We start from the raw sequence: 20315 nt of genomic DNA, 5'->3' as shown, positions 1-20315 counted from the left end.
CTTCACCCTCATCACCTTCAGTGGCAGCCATTCGTTTGTCTTGGGGCACCGATCACCGAAAACACATGAGCAAATCCAAATCCACCAAATCCATACAATCATTACTCGAAGATGGAGAAAAGGCTAGAGGAGAATCTAGAATTCAGCGAGAAGGGGCTGACAACACTCTGCTTAAAGATACAGTCATCAACCTCAACGCTGAAAATGGTGCATTACGAGAACTGGTTACTAAGTTGCAAGACACTGTCGGAACCTTACGGGATGAACGTCAACGTGATGCAGATCAACGTGCCAATGTACAAGAGGACGACACTGTATCTCCACTCCTCAAATCCTCAAAGAGTACCAGTCAGCCCATCATAGTAATTCGATCAATCTCTACAGAAGCCGAGGCTCAAGATTCCGTTTCCCAACTACCGAAACCACGAGATATGGCAGAACTACGCTCAAATTCTCGTTCTTCCATCATTGAAACTGATCCAAAGGGTTACATCGCTGCTGTTGAAGAACTATCAACCTCCATGAATACTAGCCGCAAATCCGGTTTGTCTGTACAAACTTCTCAAATGACGTTGGCAAGACAACAGAGGCTTGAAGATGAGAACAAGGAATTGCAACTCAAGATTGGTACCCTTGCAGATCAGTTAGCCAAAGCTGAGCGAGTTACAGCTCTAAGTCGATCAACTGATTCTGCTCCTGGTTCCAATTCATCCTTGCCCTCCATTGTCGAAGGTCCCGTCATCGGACGTCGACTGCCGTCCTCCTCAAGCACTGCTTTACCTTTCGTCATGGCTGCTCAATACACTACAGAAGAAGCTCTTCATGAGTTGCAACTAGCTCGTGAAATCATTGCCGGTATGGAAGCTGATCGTAGTGAAATGAGAAAAGAAGCCGAAGCACTTGCCGTGGAGCTGGGAACCCATATCGGTAACTTGACCAAACTCAAGGATGTGCGATCCAAGAATGATCAACGAGACAAGAATGCAGCCGTTCGTGGACGTAAACTTGTGCAAACGATTGATGAACAAGCCAAGAAGGCACTTTTGAGCATGGGAGAAAAGGTACGATGCTTGGAAATATTGGAATGTAGTGTGTTTTTGCAGCGGAAATCGCGTTTGGTTTGGTAGTTTAGGTGAGCAATTGAAATGCTAAGCTTTGTCACTTAGGTCACAAAACTAGAAGAACAGATTGAGACTTCAAGGAGACAAGCTGGCTTTGTCAAACGAATCAGTCAGTCTCAATCAGGCGTGCTCAACTCTGCCGAAACTGAAGCCACCATCCTGAAGTTGAAGGAAGAAGGTGCTCAAGCTTGTGAACAAGCTACAAAATTGGCCGCGGATCTTGCCAAGACACGTGCCGAATATACCGCTGCAAAGGAAGCTCTAGAAAAAGAGACTAGCACTTTCTCAGTAGTCAAGAGTGAGCTCGATGCTACCTTAAAGACTCTACAAGCATCTATTACCGCCAAGACCTCAGAAGTCGAAGCACTTCAAACTACCGTCAGCAAGTTGCAGGAACAAACCAAGGAGAAGGATGATTTGGTTAATACCATCAAGACTTTGGAAACCGATTTAGAATCCAAGACCAACGAGCTGGCCGGCATACAATCTGAGATGGCAGAGATGCAAGACCTAGCTAACGAGAGAGCCAAAGCTATGGCCAGTACTCAGTCTCTGGTCACTGCTGTTGAAAAGGAGCTCAAAGCAAACGTCAATGCATTGGAAGCTGAATGCATTAAGTACCAAGTACAAATTCAAGAACTGTCCCAACAGGTGGCTGCTTTGGAAGTCAAATTGGCTGCAGCTGAAAAAGACGTCGTCGTCAGGCAGGCTGAATTGAATGCTGCTCAAGCGTCCGCTGCTGAATCGGGCGCCAAAGCATCTGAAGTCAAGGCTGTCTCGGATCAAAGCCTTAAGGACCAAGAATCCCACGTCAAAGAACTTGAATCCCAAGTGGAAGAGTACAAGACCAAATTAACATCTATCCTGGCAGCAGTAGAGTCCACCAATTTCGAATTGAGTCATGCATTCGAGGCAAAAGCTCAAGCAATGCAATCCGTTGAACAATTAGATTCCCAACTACAACAAGTGCATGCTGAGAAAGCTATCGAATTAGAAAACAAGCAATCAACCATCATGTCTCTTGAAGCTGAAATCGAGCAAGCTTCTACCCGACTCTCTGTGTGCACTACTCAAATCCAATATCTTGAAACCCAATTATCGAATGCCAATGGTGAAGTGGACTCACTCAAGAGACAAATGGCTCGTGACATTCAGCAATTGAATGCCACTGTCTTCAATCTTGAAGCTGAACGGGATGCCGCCAAGTCCGAGATTGTGCAGCTCAAGTCTGTCATTCGAGTGTCTCAAAGCAATAAGCAAAGCATTGAGAATCTGAGTGCTGAATTCTCAAAGACTGCTGTGAAGGACAAAGTTAGTCTAGAAGCCACGGTAAATATACATCGTTGTAATTCTCCATCAAGATGGGTTTCATTGTTACAATTCCTCATGTATGCGATGAACTTAGGTTTCTGAGGTCAAGTCCAACTTGGCTGATTCTCAAGCATTACTGAAAACGAAACAAGAGAAAGTTGTTCAGCTTGAAGTTGAACTGAAGGAAGCTCAAGATAAATTGGAGCTCTTGGTGAAAGAAAAGGACTCGATAGTAGCTTCTTTGAGTGATGAAAAGAACGTTCTCCTCAGCCAAGTCAGTATCAGCGAAAATGAGTGGATGCTGCATAGTACAGCGCTGTTTTGCAAATGAAAGCTCACAGTTCCACCTTTAGATTGAACAAATGCAATCCAAACTCAAGATTCAGGAACAAGAGATCCTTGAACGGTCTGCATCTCTACTTCAAACTCGCGCAGCTTCAGTCCACGAAATTCAACTCAAGGACAAGGTTCAAGCCACATTAGCTGAGCAAATTCAGTCTCAAGAGATGGAAATGGACGATATGGCTGCCAGATTGGATGAATCTCTTCAACAAGTAGCCCAACTAGAAGCGTCCAAAGTCAAATTGGACCAACGGTTAGAGGATTTGAGCACCCAAGTCGCTACCTTGCAACAAGAAAACTTGGATTTGGTTGTTGAGAAGGATTCTCAAAACACACATATCTCGACTCTCAACAAGGAACTCGACCATGTATTCAGGGAATTAGAAGCTTCTAAGGATGAATCTACCGCCATGATATCACAAGCCAAATTGGCCGAACAAGATCTTGCTGATAAACTTGCTAACGCTCTATCGGAGTTGGCATTGTTGGAAGCCGAGTTGGGTAAAATACGAGCAGCTCACCAGATCCTCACTCAAGAACAGGATGCTGCCCAACAAGAAGTTGCTGCTCTGAAAGCTTCTAAACATGAACTGGCCAACCGATTGGAAGCACTTGAAGCGGAGCACGCTGCAGCTAAAGCCGAAGCTGGATCTGCAAAAATGAGTCTACTCGACACGGTTACCAAGGAACGAGCACTGGTTGCTCGACAGGTTTCTGACTTGGAGGCTCGATTGAATACTGCTGCTAATACCGAAAAAGAATTGCAAGAGTCTCTTTTGAAGATTAAAGAATTGGAATCTCAAAGAGCAGAGCTAACCATAATGGTGAGCACATCTGTCATCACAAGTCGTTTTTGGCTACGAAGGCACTGACTGATCTGAACTACAAAAATCAGGTCGAGCAAGCAATTCAACTGAGAGACTTGGCTGTCGAAGAAGTCAAGAAGGAATGGAGCTCGTCTGACAAACGTCTCAGAGCAGACTTGGCCTCCTCAAGCAGCGCCGCCGCTGCACTCGAAAGAAAGGAATCCGTTCTTTCCTTTGCACGAGAAGAAATTGTAGTTTTACGCAACAACCTGGCTCAACGAGAAGAAGCAATCCAAAACTTACAGCGAGACCATGTCGTATATGCCGAACAAGTTTCAATCTTGTCCTCCTCAATGGAATCCATGAAGGAGCAAATGATGAATGCCGTCAACGCTAAGAAAGTTGCCGAAACCGAGATCGCTCCGTTACGTGAATTGGTAGCTGATTTAACCAAAGATGCTGAAGTCTCTGGTGAGAAGTTACAACAAGCTGTATCCAAAGTAGCTGAGTTGGAAGCTAGTATCCAAACTCAGGCAGTTGCTATAGTAGATCTCCAATCTCAGTTACGGGAGGCTCAAAATTCCGTACAAAGTGCTGATATCCAAGCTGAATTAACCGCTTGCAAAGTTTCGTTGGAAGCTGCCATCAAGGAGAGAGACGAGCTCAAGGCAGTCATGGAGCAATCCCAGACTCAGTTGCAAGTCACCATGAAGGAACGAGATGAACTCAAAGCTTCGGAAATTGAACAGAATGACGAGATTCGTCGTTTGACCGTGCGAATGGAATTCCTGCGTAAAGTTGCTGAAGAAGCCGGTGCAGGTAAAAAACCGTTGCTTACTTAGTCTCATTGCGGGTTCTTGCAACGAATGTGTGAACTGATTAATGGATTCTCCATAGATCGAGACTCCTCACAACAGAATATTGCTAGTCGCATCGTCGAAATGGACAATGCAATGGCAGAAAACCGTATTCTACAATCACAAGTCAATGAATTACAAGCACGTACTGCTGAATTGGACACCATCAAAGCTGAAAGTATCCAGCTCTCAACAGAAGTCGCTGAGCTTCAAGCTCGTCTCGAGGAGCTACAGGTCATGGTTACTGGAAAAGCTCAACTGCAAGCTCGTGTTGTCGAGTTGGAGGCCGCTTTGGTAGCAATGCCTCAATCTTCAGAGGTCAGTCCTGCTCCTCAACCTGTCGAAGCTGCTAAATCCAGAGCTTCCACCTCCCTACCGATCGAACTGGAAGGTGTAATGACTGAAAACGCGAAATTGAAATCCATGGTCACCAGACTGGAACGTCGTATTGAAGATATGACTCAAGCCAATGCTGCTTCTCTTGTGGATGGTTTTTCTCCGACAACAGGTCTTAAATCTGTTGTATCCGCATCCAACATGTCTCTTGTCGATGTCTCTGATTTGAAGGCCGTCATATCAAATCGAGAAGAAGAGATTGTTCAAGTACGAGCATGGCTGGCTGAAGCTGAACGGGAAGCTCACGAAACTGCTCAAAAGTCAGCTTCAACCCAGGCTAAATTAATCCTTGTTGAATTCGATGCCAAGGAATGGAAGCGGCAATTTGCCGAGGCACAAGGCGAGATTCGGTTGCTCACCTCTCGTGTTGAGCACTTGACGTCTCAATTGAATACCGAATTGAACAAGAGAATACCATCTGTCGCTGATCCTAGTGATTTGACTGAAGTCGACTCGCTTCGTATACGTGTTGCTGAACTTCATGAAGAAATTCAGGAACGATCCAACCTTCATGCTGACGGTGTCCGATCTCTACGTATTAAGCTGGTTGCTGCTGAAGCCAAGGCGGTAGAGGCGGAAAACACATGCCAAGCATTGGCCGAAGAGGCTGCAAATCTACGAGTGTCACTTCTTCAGCACAGTGACAGGTCAACAGCCACCGCACAATTAACACTAGCACCACCACAAGCAGAACCATTACAAAAGGAAAACAGTGAATCAAGTGAATTGCCATCTGATATGCCAGCTGGTGTCAAATTAGCTGAATGGCCTTCACTGGATGCAATTGGAGATGGTAAAGAAACCGAACCCAAGAAGGATTCCTCTGCTGCATCACCATCTACTCCCGAGTCTCTTAAAGTTGATACATCAGCCATGTCATCCCCGGCATCATCAGCGCCCGCGTCATCACCAGCCAATGACGAAGGATACGCATCCATGCCTCAATCTGCTCTATCTCCGGAAAAACAGCAAACATTACCGACACTCCTTGCACCCGTTGTGGAATCTTCTCCGCCCTCGATCCGAAGTATACGAAAACTGTCACGCGGTCGTAGTCCTTCGCAGAATTCCAAGGTATGCATGATAGTCACTGGTTTTGTTTTGTTCATTGGAAACTTACAGGCTCGCTTTCACTATTTTAGGCTGTTAGCTTTGATGATGTTCATAATAGTGCAAATGCCACCGAATCTGGAACGCAACCTGAAGGCAGGATATTGTTGTCTGGTCAGGTATCTGTCACCAAAGGTAAAATTTGGAGACACTCAAGAGCGAAAAGCGAAAAAGAACAGCTTGGAAGCTTACACCGAATTTTCGTGCACATAGATGAGGTTTACTTTATGAAGAGTGTGTCCGCATTTTTCATTGTCTTCTTCTTCCTAATGTAAGCTATTTGTACCTAATCTCAACCAAAGGCATTTCAATGTCTTAACAGTCATTCTTATATTTTAGAATTGTGCCAATATCAGTGTATAACTACTACGATGCATGCCCTTCCAAATACTGGAGCACTGGAGCAGAAGTCTTGGGTTTGTTTGCTGCTCTTCTCATTCTCGCAAGACCAAGAAAAGCTGGACAATGGGAACGAATAGCTCAAATGATTGGAATTGCTCAACCGTAATGTGACATTAATGTAGGAATAATTATTTGAACAAATCGGAAAAAATTGCAGTTAAATGAGCTTCTGGCTTGTTCACGTGATAAACAAGATTGGACGCGTTTTGATTTCGAGCAGCCGAATTGCATTACGATGGACAAGCAAACTATCCATGTTAACTTTATGTCTAATTGTCAAATACATTATGCTCTCCACGTGATATTCGCGTCTTGCTCATTTGCAGTCATCATGCATGCTTTGGCCGCAGAACATCGAGCAACTTCGAAAACCTTGTCGCATAAAACCACATCTACAAACAAAGTCAAACTAAGAACGTCGCCGATCTACTATCATAATGAGCATCCAACAACAAGAAGAAACTGGCCGCAAGGAAGCATTGCAAACTGATCCATCATTGATTGAACAAGTGCACAAGAAATCTCACGAGCTCATGGACGAAATGATGGCCAATACGGATGAATCATCTGCTCCAGCAACTCGTATTGGTCGTATGGAAGGTATCAAGGCTCTCGAAGAAGAAGAACGTGATGATCGTGTCGCAGACAAGAGCGCTGTTGACAAACAACACCATGCGGTTGAAGAAGCAAAGGCTGTCAAGGTCGGGATGGAAGAGGTATGTCATCTTATTGCTTGCTGTGATGTTTGCGATATTGGTAATGTCATTTCGGTTGATCCATCATATCTGGGTTGACCAGCGTACCATCATGTCTCTCACTGCTCGCTCCTTTTGATAGCTTGGAGGCAAAGATGTCACTCCTGCTCTCGCTGTTGCCAAACGTGTAGCTGGATTTGAAGAAGAATGATGCGGGTATTGATGATGCTGCTGTAAATATAAACCTCACCATTCATTGGCTCAAAAGATCATAAGTTGTAAAATTTGCAAAATATCGAAGCGAAATATAAATATATTCAAGTTTCAATGCTGGTCTAAACGCGCTGTATGTTGCTTTCCAGTCGCAAAACGTGTTTCGTCCGAAAACCACTTACCATTTGCAGGCATTGATCCTTTGCAGATCTGCAGGAGAGAAACATGGAACCGGTATGGCAGTCTCAACCTCTTTTCATCTGCTGACTCTTCCATTCTGTGCTCAACTGATTCACAACATTCACCACATTCAGCAGCGACGTTCAATGGACGTGCCTGCATCACAGAAACCTCCTCGCCCAAACTTGCAGCAACCGCCTAGACCATCTTTGGAAGGAAATACTCGCTCTAATGTTACTTTCAAGGTGCCTCGATTCCAAACGGAAAAGGTACCATTGCAACATGGACAAGTCATTGAACATTTACAAGAAAATCAAAGAGGGTGAGATCCGTGTTTACAGTATGATCTATAGAAATAATTTGATATCTGATCCATGATCTGATTTATTTGAAGTGTTTGATACTTGGACCTAAAATACCCCTGCACTTCCACTTACAGGTCAGCACTGTTTGGGAAACCTCGGTTTTCATCAAAGTCCTTGCTACCATCTGATTTCCCTGCATGGAGCGATACTCGCGGAACTTTCAGAACCGAAAAAGAGCATCAGAATCCGTAATCTCCACGTGTCATTCTAGAAACAATTTGACATATTAAAGTTTACAAGATCTTCTCGTATAGACCACCTGGTTGGGCATGGGTTCAACCAAGCTGGGTATTAGACTTGCACGGGGATGTAGACGCAGAAGGATGGGTGAGTTTATGGCTATGAAAAAGATGGTATGGTGCTTTACTCGAAACTCACCTTTCCCTTAGTGCTATGGCTTTTCATTCAACGCAAAACACTGGCAAGGTATATCGCTTTCCTATGATTTCGAGCTTTTGTCTTTCTTCGTATTCGTGCATCGCTACGACCCATCTCCCATCATAACTACCATAATAGGCAATGCAGCTCCTACAGTCTATGTTCGAAAACGAAGTTGGAGCCGTACAAGGAAACCAGTCGATCCAAAAAGCATTCCGGCTTCATCAACAGCACTCAATTTTCCAGTTGGTTCTAAATTCCAACACAATGCACATGAATCAATGTATACCGATCGATCGTCTACGTCTGCAAGTACTGTAACCACTGATACAGTGCCAAACTTGACTGCTGGTGATGTTTACACTCGCATGGCACATGCTAGATGTGACCGCGAAAGGTTGCTTGTTGTTGCTGAGATTGCTGGAACTGAAGAAGTCTCTGTTCTCCCAGTGAGTGTAATTTGGGCCTATATCATTCACAGATTGAGTCTTTTGGTGATTTTGAACGTACTCAACGATCTCAAGCAACATTCATTATTACCCACTAGATGCAAAAACTGATTGGTGACTTCAATCACGACTATTGCAAGCTGGCTGCCATGAAACTCCTGTTGGCTAATGAGCCATCAGAAAAGTTGGCCGCTTCGTTGAACCAGATGGTTGATTTGCTGCCATTTTATGGTGATAAGATGGAACTCGTGTCGCACTTCAAAGGCCACCTGTAAATACGCCACGGCTGGAGTCTACTTATTTAAATATTTAGCTGAAGCTCCCTTATTATTCTATATAAAGCTAGATTCTGCAACGTGATTACAACACGACAATCGACGTGTTTGCTACCGCAGTACTGCAAGAGAATTCATACTTACTATATTCAACACGCGACGCGACGCCAGGCTGATCGTAGTGTGGTGTTTGGAGTGATTACCACGCCAACACGGATTTTGTACCGATTTTGTGTTTTGTGTCCAACGAACGCATATTGCAGAATTGTTTGAGGTCGTTATTTCTCACGATGCAGGACCCGAACAGTGATTTGAAATACAGGATCGTCACCACTGTGACGTTCGGCTTGCTTGACACCTTCTTCAGGGATGTGCGAGGACGTTCCAGTTTTCACGTTCCTAAATCGTAAGTTGTGTTGAATCTTTATTGCAGCTCGAAGCAGGAACTAACTGATATATGCTCTAGTGGCCCGTGTATCCTCGTGTGCGCACCTCACTCGAATCAATTCATGTACGTAAACACTGTGCATCAATTTGTGGTTTTGCAGTTTGGATTTCTTCCAACCATTCGTTACTTGGAATGTGATTTCACCAACGAAATTCGGATTATTGAACTGATTCCTGATCTGTAGTGATCCAATCTTGGTCTCAAGATTCGTTCCTCGCAAGGTTGGATTCGTAGCAGCGAGATCTAGCATGGAAAAGAGGTTTATTGGAGCGCTAGCACGATGGATGAGCTCAAGTGTGTATATCATTACATCATGCAATCGGCGCCGAACTCATAGATTGTTCTCTCTTTGTCCCTAGTTCCAGTGGACCGACCTCAAGATCTCACCAAACTTGGTAGTGGTTTTATATACGTGGATTCGCCAACATCAACCACCGTCAAAGGAATCAGTACTAAATTCACAACACAGACATCTGTAAGATCTACCATAACCGTCACAGGTGGATCAGCCGAAGTCGTCGAAATCCTATCAGATACCGAACTAGTCATAAAGAAGCCATTCGAAGGCAAAGACCCAGCCGCTTTAGCTAGTCTGTTGAAACTAAGGCAGAATTCAGAGGGTAAAACGGTTGGGTCAACGTACAAAGTAACGCCATTTGTTGATCAGACTAATATGTTTAAATCTGTCATTGAACGATTGGCAAACGGAGAAGTAGTCGGTATCTTTCCAGAAGGTGGTAGTCATGACAGAACAGATTTCTTGCCTTTGAAGGCTGGTGTTACTATTATGGCACTCTCTGCTATGGCTGCCCATGATGGGCTGGATGTGAAGATTATACCTGTTGGTTTGAATTATTTCAATCCCGATCGTTTCAGGTCTAGAGCTGTTGTTGAATATGGAGAGCCGATATCAATGTATGTCAGAGAATCATTCTGAGAACGTTGGTCATTCTGAGAATGTTGGTAGCCGTCTGCTAACCTAATCTTTGACAAATAGAACGCCCGAGCAGGTCGAACAGTTCAAACGAGGTGGAACAGATAAACGTGCTGTTTGTGGGAATTTGTTGGATACAATTTTATATGCTTTGAAGCAGATTACTGTGACGGCCCCAGATTATGATACCCTTAGTAAGCCCATCCTATTCCATGTTTGACTCCCTCTCTTGTCGGTAACTGACTTGATTTTTCTTGCAACCAGTGTTGATTCAAGCGAGTCGTCGATTATATGCACCTGATACCCACAAACTCAGTCTCGCTCAAAACCTCGAGCTAACGAGGCGATTAATGGCGGGCTACCTGAAATTTAAGGACGACCCTCGCCAGAGAGACTTGTTGGAACGAGTTTCTGATTATAATCAGATACTTAAGTCTTACGGTATTCGAGACAGTGAAGTCAAGTACACGACTCAAGTAAATCGGGCTAGGTCTATGTATCTGTTTATAGCGCGATTATTGGAGTTGCTGGTTCTGATGGTGTTGGCTACTCCAGGAATGCTGTTATTCGGACCAACGGCTCTAGTCGCAAGGTATTATTCACACAGAATGGCTAAAGGTACGGTTTTGTTCTTTCAAGCAATGCGTACCTTGGGTCCTCACATTGAATCTGTATTTGTCTTCCTATAGCTGCCCTTAAAGGATCGTCAGTCAAGATTAGTGGACGAGATGTTATATCGACCTGGAAGGTTTTGGTGACGCTCGTCCTCTCTCCGCTTTTGTATACCATTTATTCCACCATCGTATTGAGCCTGGTCAGTTCAAGAAGGGCTGAATTACGAAGACGATACAAGATTCTGGTATTTTGCTTATCGTGGATCACATGGCCATTCCTCGGCTATGCCACTATAAGAATCTCGGAGGAGGGATTGGCTCTAGCTCGCTCCCTACGACCATTGTGGCTTGGCATCACTGATACTTCTGCAGCAAATGCTTTACAAAAGTCTAGGACTGATCTCCGCCGGATGATCCACCTCTACATCGATGCATTAGGGCCAACCGCCGTTTCAGACTTTGTTTCAGACAGAATTGTGCCTCCTCTCGTGACACAGGCGCAATTGAACTATGCTGACGTCGCTTGTAAGTTTCAGTCAATCTTTATCCAAGATGACGCCCTTGTTGATTGCATCTGCTCATGAATTCTGACTGACTTGGATTTTGTTTTCAAGCTGATAACCTTATACGTGGAGAGTCTGTCGAGGCTGGATTTGGCTGGGACAGACTAGACGACGATGACGACGATGGAGTGTTTTTTGGTGACGCATTGAGCTCACCAAATGTATCTCCTGAGCAACCTGTTGCCCCAGGATGGTAAGAGTCAACCCGTCTTACTGGCCTTGCATCTGAGGCTGCGAAACCCTCTCACACCGTTTCTTATTAGGCCAACGCTAGAAGAAGGATTGCGAAAGAGACGCGCTGAAGAAGGGCACGAGCTCAAACGTGTACGCTCCTATGGAGGCGGTCCTAGTTTTGGGCTGAACAAACTCTCAACATCATCTAGTAAACCGTAATATAGTAGCTTGTCTTGTTTGTACTGTAGCTGAGAAATGAAATAGCAAAGTGGGATTGTGAGCTTTTAGTCGTGTGACACTTCACTGTCTTCATCGTTGTGCTGCATCAAATCTAGCACAGGAAAAGAGGAGTAACCACGTGCGGCATGCAAGTTTGGGCATGTTCGCAATATTCAAATTCGTTTCTCGTTTCTAAATCTTGCACCATTGTGTAGTGGCCCTTGTTTCTTACTAGAGCGCGATCTTGCGGACATCATACTGCCCCATCACTTCACAAACTGGTAGTTTGGCACCAGTTCTATTTATTGCCATTGAGCCAATATCGATCTTTCAAGTGGACTTGATGGAAAGATCTTGGCAAACCTGTAGAATCACTGGTCGGTGACGTGTCATCTGAGGTATTGGTAGTACATACGACTTGTGACAAGACAACCCTCGATTCAATCAGTTTCTCTGGAAATTCATCGCTTCTTGTATCCGAACAATGAAACGAGAGAGATGCGGTTTGCTTTGGGTGTTTTTCAATCCCAAAACGAACACGTCGACAGACATTTGTCCTTGGTTGGAGGCTCTTCATGGACTGAATTATGATGCTATGTGCTGTGCTATGTTGGTCACACCTTATACGTGCTTTTTTGATTATTCATACTCTTTCCTTCAACCTTTGGAAACTGGACACTCTCACACAATTCCTAGCCCCCTTCAAAACTCCCCAAACAAAGCCAAAAACAATTCCACAACCCAATAACATGGATTTCTGGACGAAAAGTAGTGAATATACTCGGGGTTTCCCATTGTAAATAATCCCGGTTACGGACAAGCTCCCCATTACCGAAATATAAAACATCCCTATAAAACACAAAAACCTTCATAAAGTCAATTTGTACAGTAATCCATAAACTAAAAGAATAGTAAAGCAAAGGTGTGTTCTATTATTACGTTGGATGATGTACATGGTCGAGCTGTGTCCGTTGTGTCTCTATAATCCCAGGACAAAGTCCTATAAGCGAAAAGACTTTAGGACTCGCCCAAAATTGAAGAAACTTCTCAACTTCGCGATGTTCTTACCTTTTCAGCCTTCTTCGCCACCAGCTTGAACTCTTCCACTTCACGCCAACAATCTAATGGCCTGCCTGGATTCTTCTTATAGCAATCAATAACAGATTGCTCTTTTTCTATGTACTCTGGTTTTGGAGTTGGTAGAGATACTCTATAGATATGAAGAAAATAAGTATGAGTGCTTGAGCCAGTAGTCTTGAAGCGCATCTTGACTGTGCGAGTTGCAATGATTCCAAACATCAAACTTTGTTCAAAGTGCTTTCCAGCCCAGCATTGCTGATACATGAAAGCTCAAACGAAAAGGGTGCTAAGCTCGAGCTGTCATACAGCAACATACTGGTCCAAGCTCACGCACCCTCTTGCTCTTCGTATCAAATCATCAGCTTCACGAGCAACTTGGTCAGCCGACCTCTGTTCATAGGCAGCACGTCGTTGGCGTTGCAAATCGTTCTCGTATTGCACCCTCTTGTTTATAATCGAGTCCAAATCTTCTTCTGATGGTGATGTCCCAGATGAAGGAAACACCTAAAATGTCAAGAAGGGAAAAGTGAGACGAGGGGGAGACATAATATGGAATAATCAGATGCATTCATACGCTATTGTCTGGTGGCAAGCCTTGTAATTGTCGTAAAAAGTTGGATGAAAACTTTGAGAAAATGGAGTTGTTAAGAGCTTGTTTGAATTTACAAGAACAGCAGGAATTGGTACCTGTATAGGAACCGCAGGCTCGTTATGGAACACGAGGGGTTCTGTTTTGGTCTGTTTTCCGCCCATAGTTGGAACGTTTCAGTCAAAGCAAGAAGATGTTGTGCAGAATGAAGTGATGAAGTTTGACGGTGTTGGTGATGTTGAAGACCATCAAGAACGCGTAATTTCGGAGCAATAACAGGGCTCGTGTTGTAACCGCTTAAATTACACGTTGTTTAGTGTTGCAACATACAATCTATAATCTATCTATATCGCGACATCTGCCTCTTTTTTCGCGAGAGAAATCTCGCTTTAGCTTCTGCCGCCTTCTTATCACGTTCCTCCTCTGCCTTACTATTTACAACCTCTGCGTGTGGCTGCTTCGCCTCACCAACATTACTGTTACCACTCCCTGTTGCAACACGTTCAGCATGATGAGCTTCATCAATCTGTTCACGCACAACTTCAAACGAGTCCTTTGATACAAGTAACTCGTGATGTGGTGGTTTTGCTTCATCACCAACTTCTCCTGATCGACCTTCAGGTTCTTCTCCACGTGCTAATCCCTCATCACCAGTCTCATCAGCAGCATCAGTCGGTAATACCGTTTCCAATACCTTTTCAATTAGATGTCGTTCAGCGGCAAGTCGGCTATCATCTAGCGACCGTAGTCGTGGTAAGTCGGCCTGAATCCATTCAGGTCGCATAGCAGAAGCGATTCTCATGTTTGCCCTTCCCGAATACTGAATGTCCTGATATACAACCCACTCAATTCGACCACGACCTGATTCTACGGAAGCAGCTAGTGCTGATGTAGGGGATACGAAGAGGGCTACTAATTGAGTCATACCCGAGTCCTGATTTGTTATTCCGTGAGAGGATGCGTAATTGAGGAAACAGTTTCGTGTGGCATGCTTTTTGGCTGCATTGGGATAATATGCTTTACATAATGATTTCAGGATGGGAGATACATCAAATGTGGCGATATTCCCAGACTCTGATTTAGCTCGTTTACGCTCCTTATCCTGGCATGATACGATAGGCAGACCAAGCTTCTCCATCGAATCGACTAATTGTTCATACACATTCTCGGCAGCCCTCATAGCTCTATGATGCACGAAATGGTCTCGACACCATTCTCGAACATCACCTTCTGCATTACGATATGCTTCATATAGCTGATATAGAGTCAAATGATCTCCACTGGAGTGGTGAAAGTCTCGACGAGCCTCATCAGCTTTAGCTTGCTTCTTTTGACCACGTGGATTTACAAAGACTTCTTCTACTGAGAGCATCGACGCTATTACAAGGGCTTCTTTGGAACAGCCGTGGTCTCGAGCTGCAGCGATGAGAAAGCGGCCCAAGTGCGGCGAGACCGGGATAGCATGCAACATATGGCCTAACTCGGTTATACGGCCATCTTCATCCAGAGCCTCTATAAGAAAGGAAACAGAGAGTCAGAAGCCGAACTTATGCGACAATCAAAAAATTACAGCATACCTAACAGGTAGAGCTGTCGTAACGCAGCAAGGACTAGATTCGGATCTGGTGGATCAATGAATTCGAAGCCAAGTATGTCATCAATACCCAATTGTTTCAATGTCAAGACAGTTCCAATTAGACTGCTACGTTGAATTTCTGGCATAGTATCCACGTCCATTTCATCGAAAGTGTCTCGGCTGTATAAACGATATACTTTTCCAACGTCTGTCCGGCCAGCTCTACCAGCTCGTTGAGTAGCAGATGCTTGGGACACCGGCACCACAAGTAAAGCATCCATTCCTGTTGATGGATCATACATCTTTTGCTTTACAAATCCAGAATCGACGACATAACTAGGAGGAACAAAAAGGGACCGTCAGTTTTAAATCCACTTCCACAATGACTAGAGCCTCGTACTTACCGTATGCCAGGGATTGTTATTGAAGTCTGAGCGATGTTGGTTGAAAAGATGACTTTGCGAGTGTCTCTGGGCGGTGGATCAAATATAGCACGTTGTTCGATTGTCTCTAATGCTGAGTATATCGGATATGCCACGACTTTGCGTAATAAATTTCCATACTTGATGTCAGCAGAATGCAACTCATCGAGTTCGTCTTCTAGCCGTCTCATGGCTTGATCAATCTCATTTTGGCCCGTTAAGAATACCAAAACATCACCAGGCTCTTCATTCTTGTGTACGTGCAATACTGTATCGACTGATCGTTGTATGTACGTTGATTTTAGTGCAGCGAGCTTCATCTTTTTTAGATAGAATATGTCGACATCAAACATTCGCCCAGGGATGGAAAAAATCGGACATTTTCCAAAAAAGTCAGAGAACTAAACGCGACGAAAATTTTCAGTCTGGTTGTAACGTAAAATCGCACAAAAGACGGGTATACCTTCTCTACATCTAAAGTTGCAGACATGACATATACTCTCAGGGTTGGTCTCTTTACCACAGCAGTCTTAAGCAATCCAAATAGCACGTCAGTTTCGAGACTCCTTTCGTGGGCTTCATCGCAAATCACACAATCATATTTACTCATCAAAGGATCAGAAGCTGCCTCACGTAGCAACAGACCGTCAGTCATATACGTGATTGCTGTGTTGGCAGCTGCTTTACGTTCGAATCTGATCGCATATCCAACTTTGGTGCCTAGAGGAATCCTCATTTCGTCGGCGACACGTCGAGCAGCAGAGATGGCAGCTATTCGTCTTGGCTGAGTTACAGCTGTTGCATGGGTATTGATTAGCTTTTGAAGTAAGGTTTAACACGAATTCAAACGATAACGAGCTGGCAATGCTACCTATAGTCTTGACTTCGGGGATATTTTCGAGTATAAGAGGAGGTACTTGAGTCGTTTTACCTAGCAAAGAATGCTTGAGATCATTAAGTATACTAGGTGAAATTCGTATTTGTAGCTTACCAGATCCAGTATCACCTACAATCACCATCAACTGGTAGGTTGAGAATGCTTGAATCAAGTCATCCTTGAACCTCCAAATTGGAAGCTGTTCTCTAGACGACATCTTTGATCTAAAAGTTTAATGCTGGCGTTTCCTTGGCCAAACACACGAAATCTAGTAATTTAACAAGCATGGAAATGAGTTAAATATACATCAAAATAGAACACAATGAGTGCTTTCTCGTGAGCAGCACATCAAAACAAGTTTGGCAGATTAGCTAGCACCATGCAAGCACTCCGCTCCTAAAACACATACCTTTCAGATCCAACACAATAGGAAACGGCAAATCCACTCGAAATACAGCAATACACGTATTCAGCCTCTCCACGTCCCGTAAACTCTCAAAGCTCGAGCAGTCAAGCACTGTTTCTAAGTGCTTCAATCGGAGTGAACATTCTCACAAGAAATAAGAGACAGGCCACCTCCTGGCGGTTCTAGCTGAATACTTTACGCGTAAGGCCTCATTTTAATCACGTCAAATCGACCAGTTCGTGCCGTTTGAGAGAAGATTTACCGTTGTGTTTGGAGACTCATTGACAAGGCTGTAAGACTTACCAAGTCTAATCTCAACCTAGTTATTAATCCTTGATGGTGTTAATACTCATCTTTGGGCTTTCTCTGTCCTTGTCATCATGAACGGCAATCACAGAGGCGACGACATCAAACCCTCAACTTTGAATGGAGAACAACAGGGAGTCAGGGACGGCGAAGAAGGATTATACGCAAACCACGATATCAATCCAAACGTATTAGCAGATCAACAGGTGCCTGGTCAGTCTGAAGACGTAGAAGCCAACATGGAAGTGACAAGGCGAGAGAGTCAAAGTCCTGTTAAACGGACTCCTCCTTCTCCTCGAACAAAAGGTCAAATCATCCATGGTGAAATGACTCCATTGACTTTACCATCTTCCAGTGTTCCTCTGCCGCAAACGCCGATAATGACTGGTGAATCTCCTCTACAAACTCCTACGAATCATGAAGATCTCGTTGGAATGGAACAGCATAAACCTATAGACGTTGAGCAGTCCAGCCTTGCATCCACATCAATATCAACACCACTCGCTGCAAAGACGGAACGTGGTAGAACACATTCACTGCCGATGCAGAAACCGAAATCATTTAATGGAAGAGCACGTTCTGGATCGAATCACAAACCATCACGTAGCTCTAGGATAGGTGGCGGCCTGACAAAGTATCAACCTGACGAAGGATTATCTGGTATCGCATCAGCACCAATATCACCATCTCTACCGCGAAAACTACTAGATAGTAGTAACCCATTATCATCAGCAACTGTAGAATTCGCTCCATGGCAGCACCAATTCAACAGCGATTCACCTGAAATATCACCAGAAACATCATCAAAACAACTTCATACGCATCAACGAACGTCTTCCGTGGTGCTAACATGGAATGGTCTGCATGCAGACGAGAAGCCAACTTCATCATCGTCCTCGACGAGGCAAAGTGTTGCTTCTGATAATAGTAGTAATGGTATACCCGGCTCGCCTCCCAATCCCTTTGCGTCAGATTCATCATCCGTCGGCCAGGATATCAAGCTGGAACGGTTTGAGACTGTCAAGCCGCGATTTGATTCCCTGTTATGGCAGTATATTGGGCAGGAACTGGCTAGCAACGACTTTGATGCATTGACGTTAGTGGACTTGAAGAGAGAACGAGTTCAAAACTTTCTCAGTGTGCCTCAAGAGCTCGAGAAGGTACGAAGAATTTTAGAAATCTCTGCTACTATCAATCTTGTTTTTTTGGCCCATGTTCACTGCTTCTTTTGTCTTTTTTCCAGCTCATGGTGTTTGGCTATTTTATTTGTCTGGATTCATTCTTATACATATTTACCATCTTGCCTATTCGCATTTGCATTGCATTGTTTGCACTGTTCAAGTCTGTCTTTTTTCGGTAATTGCATTCACAAAAGAAGCTCCTAGAAGTTCGTGGTACTGATTACATCCAGATATGTCTTTAGGAGTTATCATATCAAAGCAGCACGCGTTGTTGATTTGATGAAGGGAGGTCTGATTCTATTTTGTTGTCTTGCATTACAGTATGTCGATGCTTCTCGCCTTTATCACTCTGTGAGAGGTCAAGGTGTTCTCAAGCTATATGTCATTTTCAATGTCCTCGAGGTACTGTCACAAATTCATCCACCTTTTTTTCCTACTGAAAATTCACAAACTCCTTCTGCTTTAGATTGGAGACAAGCTGTGCTCTGCATTCGGACACGATATACTAGATTCGTTATTCTCAAATACGTCGCATAGTTCAAGTAGAGCTCACAATCATGACCCACGACCAGGATTAGCACCAGTAACGCACTTGATTGTATCCTTCTTATACGTGTTTGCTCATTCCATGTGCTTGTTTTATCAAGTCATGACACTGAATGTGGCAATCAACTCGTATAATAATGCATTGTTGACGCTATTGGTCAGCAATCAGTTTGTAGAAATCAAGGGTAGCGTATTCAAAAAGTTTGAAAAGGAGAATCTGTTTCAATTGTCTTGTAGTGGTGAGTACTATCATTGTTGGTTTGCGCATGCCGTGATGTGATTATGATTACATTGGATAATGGCAATTTTTTTTTACCTCTCTAATACTTGGATGTGATAATGTCCCAGGAAAAAGAAGACGTCCAGGGTATGGCCTGCTAACGCCATCCTGTTTTTATAGATATAATTGAACGCTTCCACCTATCCGTGTTTCTCGCTGTCATCACCGTCCGCAATTACTTGGAAGCAGGGAGCCACGAAGCCATACAAACATTTTACGAACTGTCAGCTCCTCTCTTCGCTCCATCGCAATGGTTGTCATTTTTAGAAGTACCCTCTATAGCCGGAATCGGATCATTCTTGACGTTCCTAATGTCACTACCCATCTACCAAACTCTAGAAACTCTCTTGACTCCCATCGTAGTAGTCTTTGGATCCGAAGTACTAGTGGACTGGCTAAAACACGCATTCATAACTAAATTCAATCACATTCGGCCAGATGTATATAGTAGGTTTCGAGAATCCTTGTATCGGGATCTGGTAATGGTACGAGGGTGGAATCTTGAGGAGGAGCCTGATGAACAGCAGAATGGGAATGGAGATAGTAATAGTAGATTCGATTTCAATAGTACGGCACTCCCAGGTGATATATTTCCTGATCGTCAGCGAAGGAGACGAGCTACATCGAACTTGTTACGGGATTTTACGTCTGGTCGTATGTCGCTTGTAGATCAGTCGCCGGCTGTAGCTAGGCGGATTGGGTTTGTGTCCCTTCCATTGGCATGTCTATGTATTCGAGTCATATTGCAGTCGCTTGGAATGTTGGGGTTTCTCAGTACCACGTCGGTATGTTGGTCTGATATGATGTATCATTTTTTTTGTTTGTAGTGTCTTGTGACAAGCACAGTTTTCTTTGTCTCCAACTCGACTCACAACCCATTTTTCCTAGAGGGTCGCTCTTCTCATGCTGCTGGCAGTCACATTCATGACTCTGGTAGCCATCAAAGTGCTCCTTGGCATTGAATTGACTCGATTTGCGCATGACGGCTTGGAACGCGCAATGAAGGCCAAGAATTCCCCAACAATGCCAAAAACTCCATTATAAAACTTGGAAAGAACAAAAAACAAAACCATGCCTCCAGTTTACAATTATACCAGATTGTTCTCTCTTTATAGTAGTAGTATGGATTACATTTATAAACTTTGCAAGTTGTATACAGGATGATACCCTTACAACACTTCCTTTTTATGACTTCAACAA

At 44.0% G+C, this 20315-nt stretch overlaps 5 protein-coding genes across 5 annotated transcripts; 3 read left to right on the top strand and 2 right to left on the bottom strand.

The window, feature by feature from the left end:
* Positions 1-7579: 7579 nt before the first annotated feature.
* SmJEL517_g01352 (uncharacterized protein) lies at positions 7580-8900 on the top strand (the record flags this gene model as incomplete). The annotated part of the gene is made up of 5 exons (XM_031167280.1): positions 7580-7755; positions 7873-7986; positions 8053-8125; positions 8188-8625; positions 8724-8900. The coding sequence occupies 5 exons, from the start codon at positions 7580-7582 to the stop codon at positions 8898-8900; spliced, it is 978 nt and encodes a 325-aa protein (XP_031026722.1).
* Positions 8901-9596: 696 nt separating this feature from the next.
* On the top strand, positions 9597-11852 carry SmJEL517_g01351 (uncharacterized protein; the record flags this gene model as incomplete). The annotated part of the gene is made up of 7 exons (XM_031167279.1): positions 9597-9642; positions 9708-10263; positions 10346-10476; positions 10547-10900; positions 10972-11421; positions 11511-11652; positions 11723-11852. 7 exons carry the CDS (start codon positions 9597-9599, stop codon positions 11850-11852), a joined length of 1809 nt encoding a protein of 602 aa, XP_031026721.1.
* A 979-nt stretch (positions 11853-12831) lies between these two features.
* SmJEL517_g01350 (uncharacterized protein) lies at positions 12832-13685 on the bottom strand (the record flags this gene model as incomplete). The annotated part of the gene is made up of 5 exons (XM_031167278.1): positions 12832-12852; positions 12921-13062; positions 13267-13436; positions 13507-13557; positions 13620-13685. 5 exons carry the CDS (start codon positions 13683-13685, stop codon positions 12832-12834), a joined length of 450 nt encoding a protein of 149 aa, XP_031026720.1.
* A 176-nt stretch (positions 13686-13861) lies between these two features.
* Positions 13862-16613, bottom strand: SmJEL517_g01349 (uncharacterized protein; the record flags this gene model as incomplete). Its single annotated transcript, XM_031167277.1, has 6 exons — positions 13862-15033; positions 15099-15433; positions 15502-15920; positions 15983-16314; positions 16391-16450; positions 16511-16613. The coding sequence occupies 6 exons, from the start codon at positions 16611-16613 to the stop codon at positions 13862-13864; spliced, it is 2421 nt and encodes an 806-aa protein (XP_031026874.1).
* Positions 16614-17182: 569 nt separating this feature from the next.
* Positions 17183-20159, top strand: SmJEL517_g01348 (uncharacterized protein; the record flags this gene model as incomplete). The annotated part of the gene is made up of 5 exons (XM_031167276.1): positions 17183-18268; positions 18611-18691; positions 18756-19074; positions 19236-19900; positions 20004-20159. The coding sequence occupies 5 exons, from the start codon at positions 17183-17185 to the stop codon at positions 20157-20159; spliced, it is 2307 nt and encodes a 768-aa protein (XP_031026875.1).
* Between the last annotated feature and the right edge of the window lie 156 nt (positions 20160-20315).

Source organism: Synchytrium microbalum (genome assembly GCF_006535985.1).
Source record: "Synchytrium microbalum strain JEL517 chromosome Unknown SmJEL517_scf0004, whole genome shotgun sequence".
Taxonomy (NCBI): domain Eukaryota; kingdom Fungi; phylum Chytridiomycota; class Chytridiomycetes; order Synchytriales; family Synchytriaceae; genus Synchytrium; species Synchytrium microbalum.
This window is presented reverse-complemented; position numbering and strand designations above follow the sequence as displayed.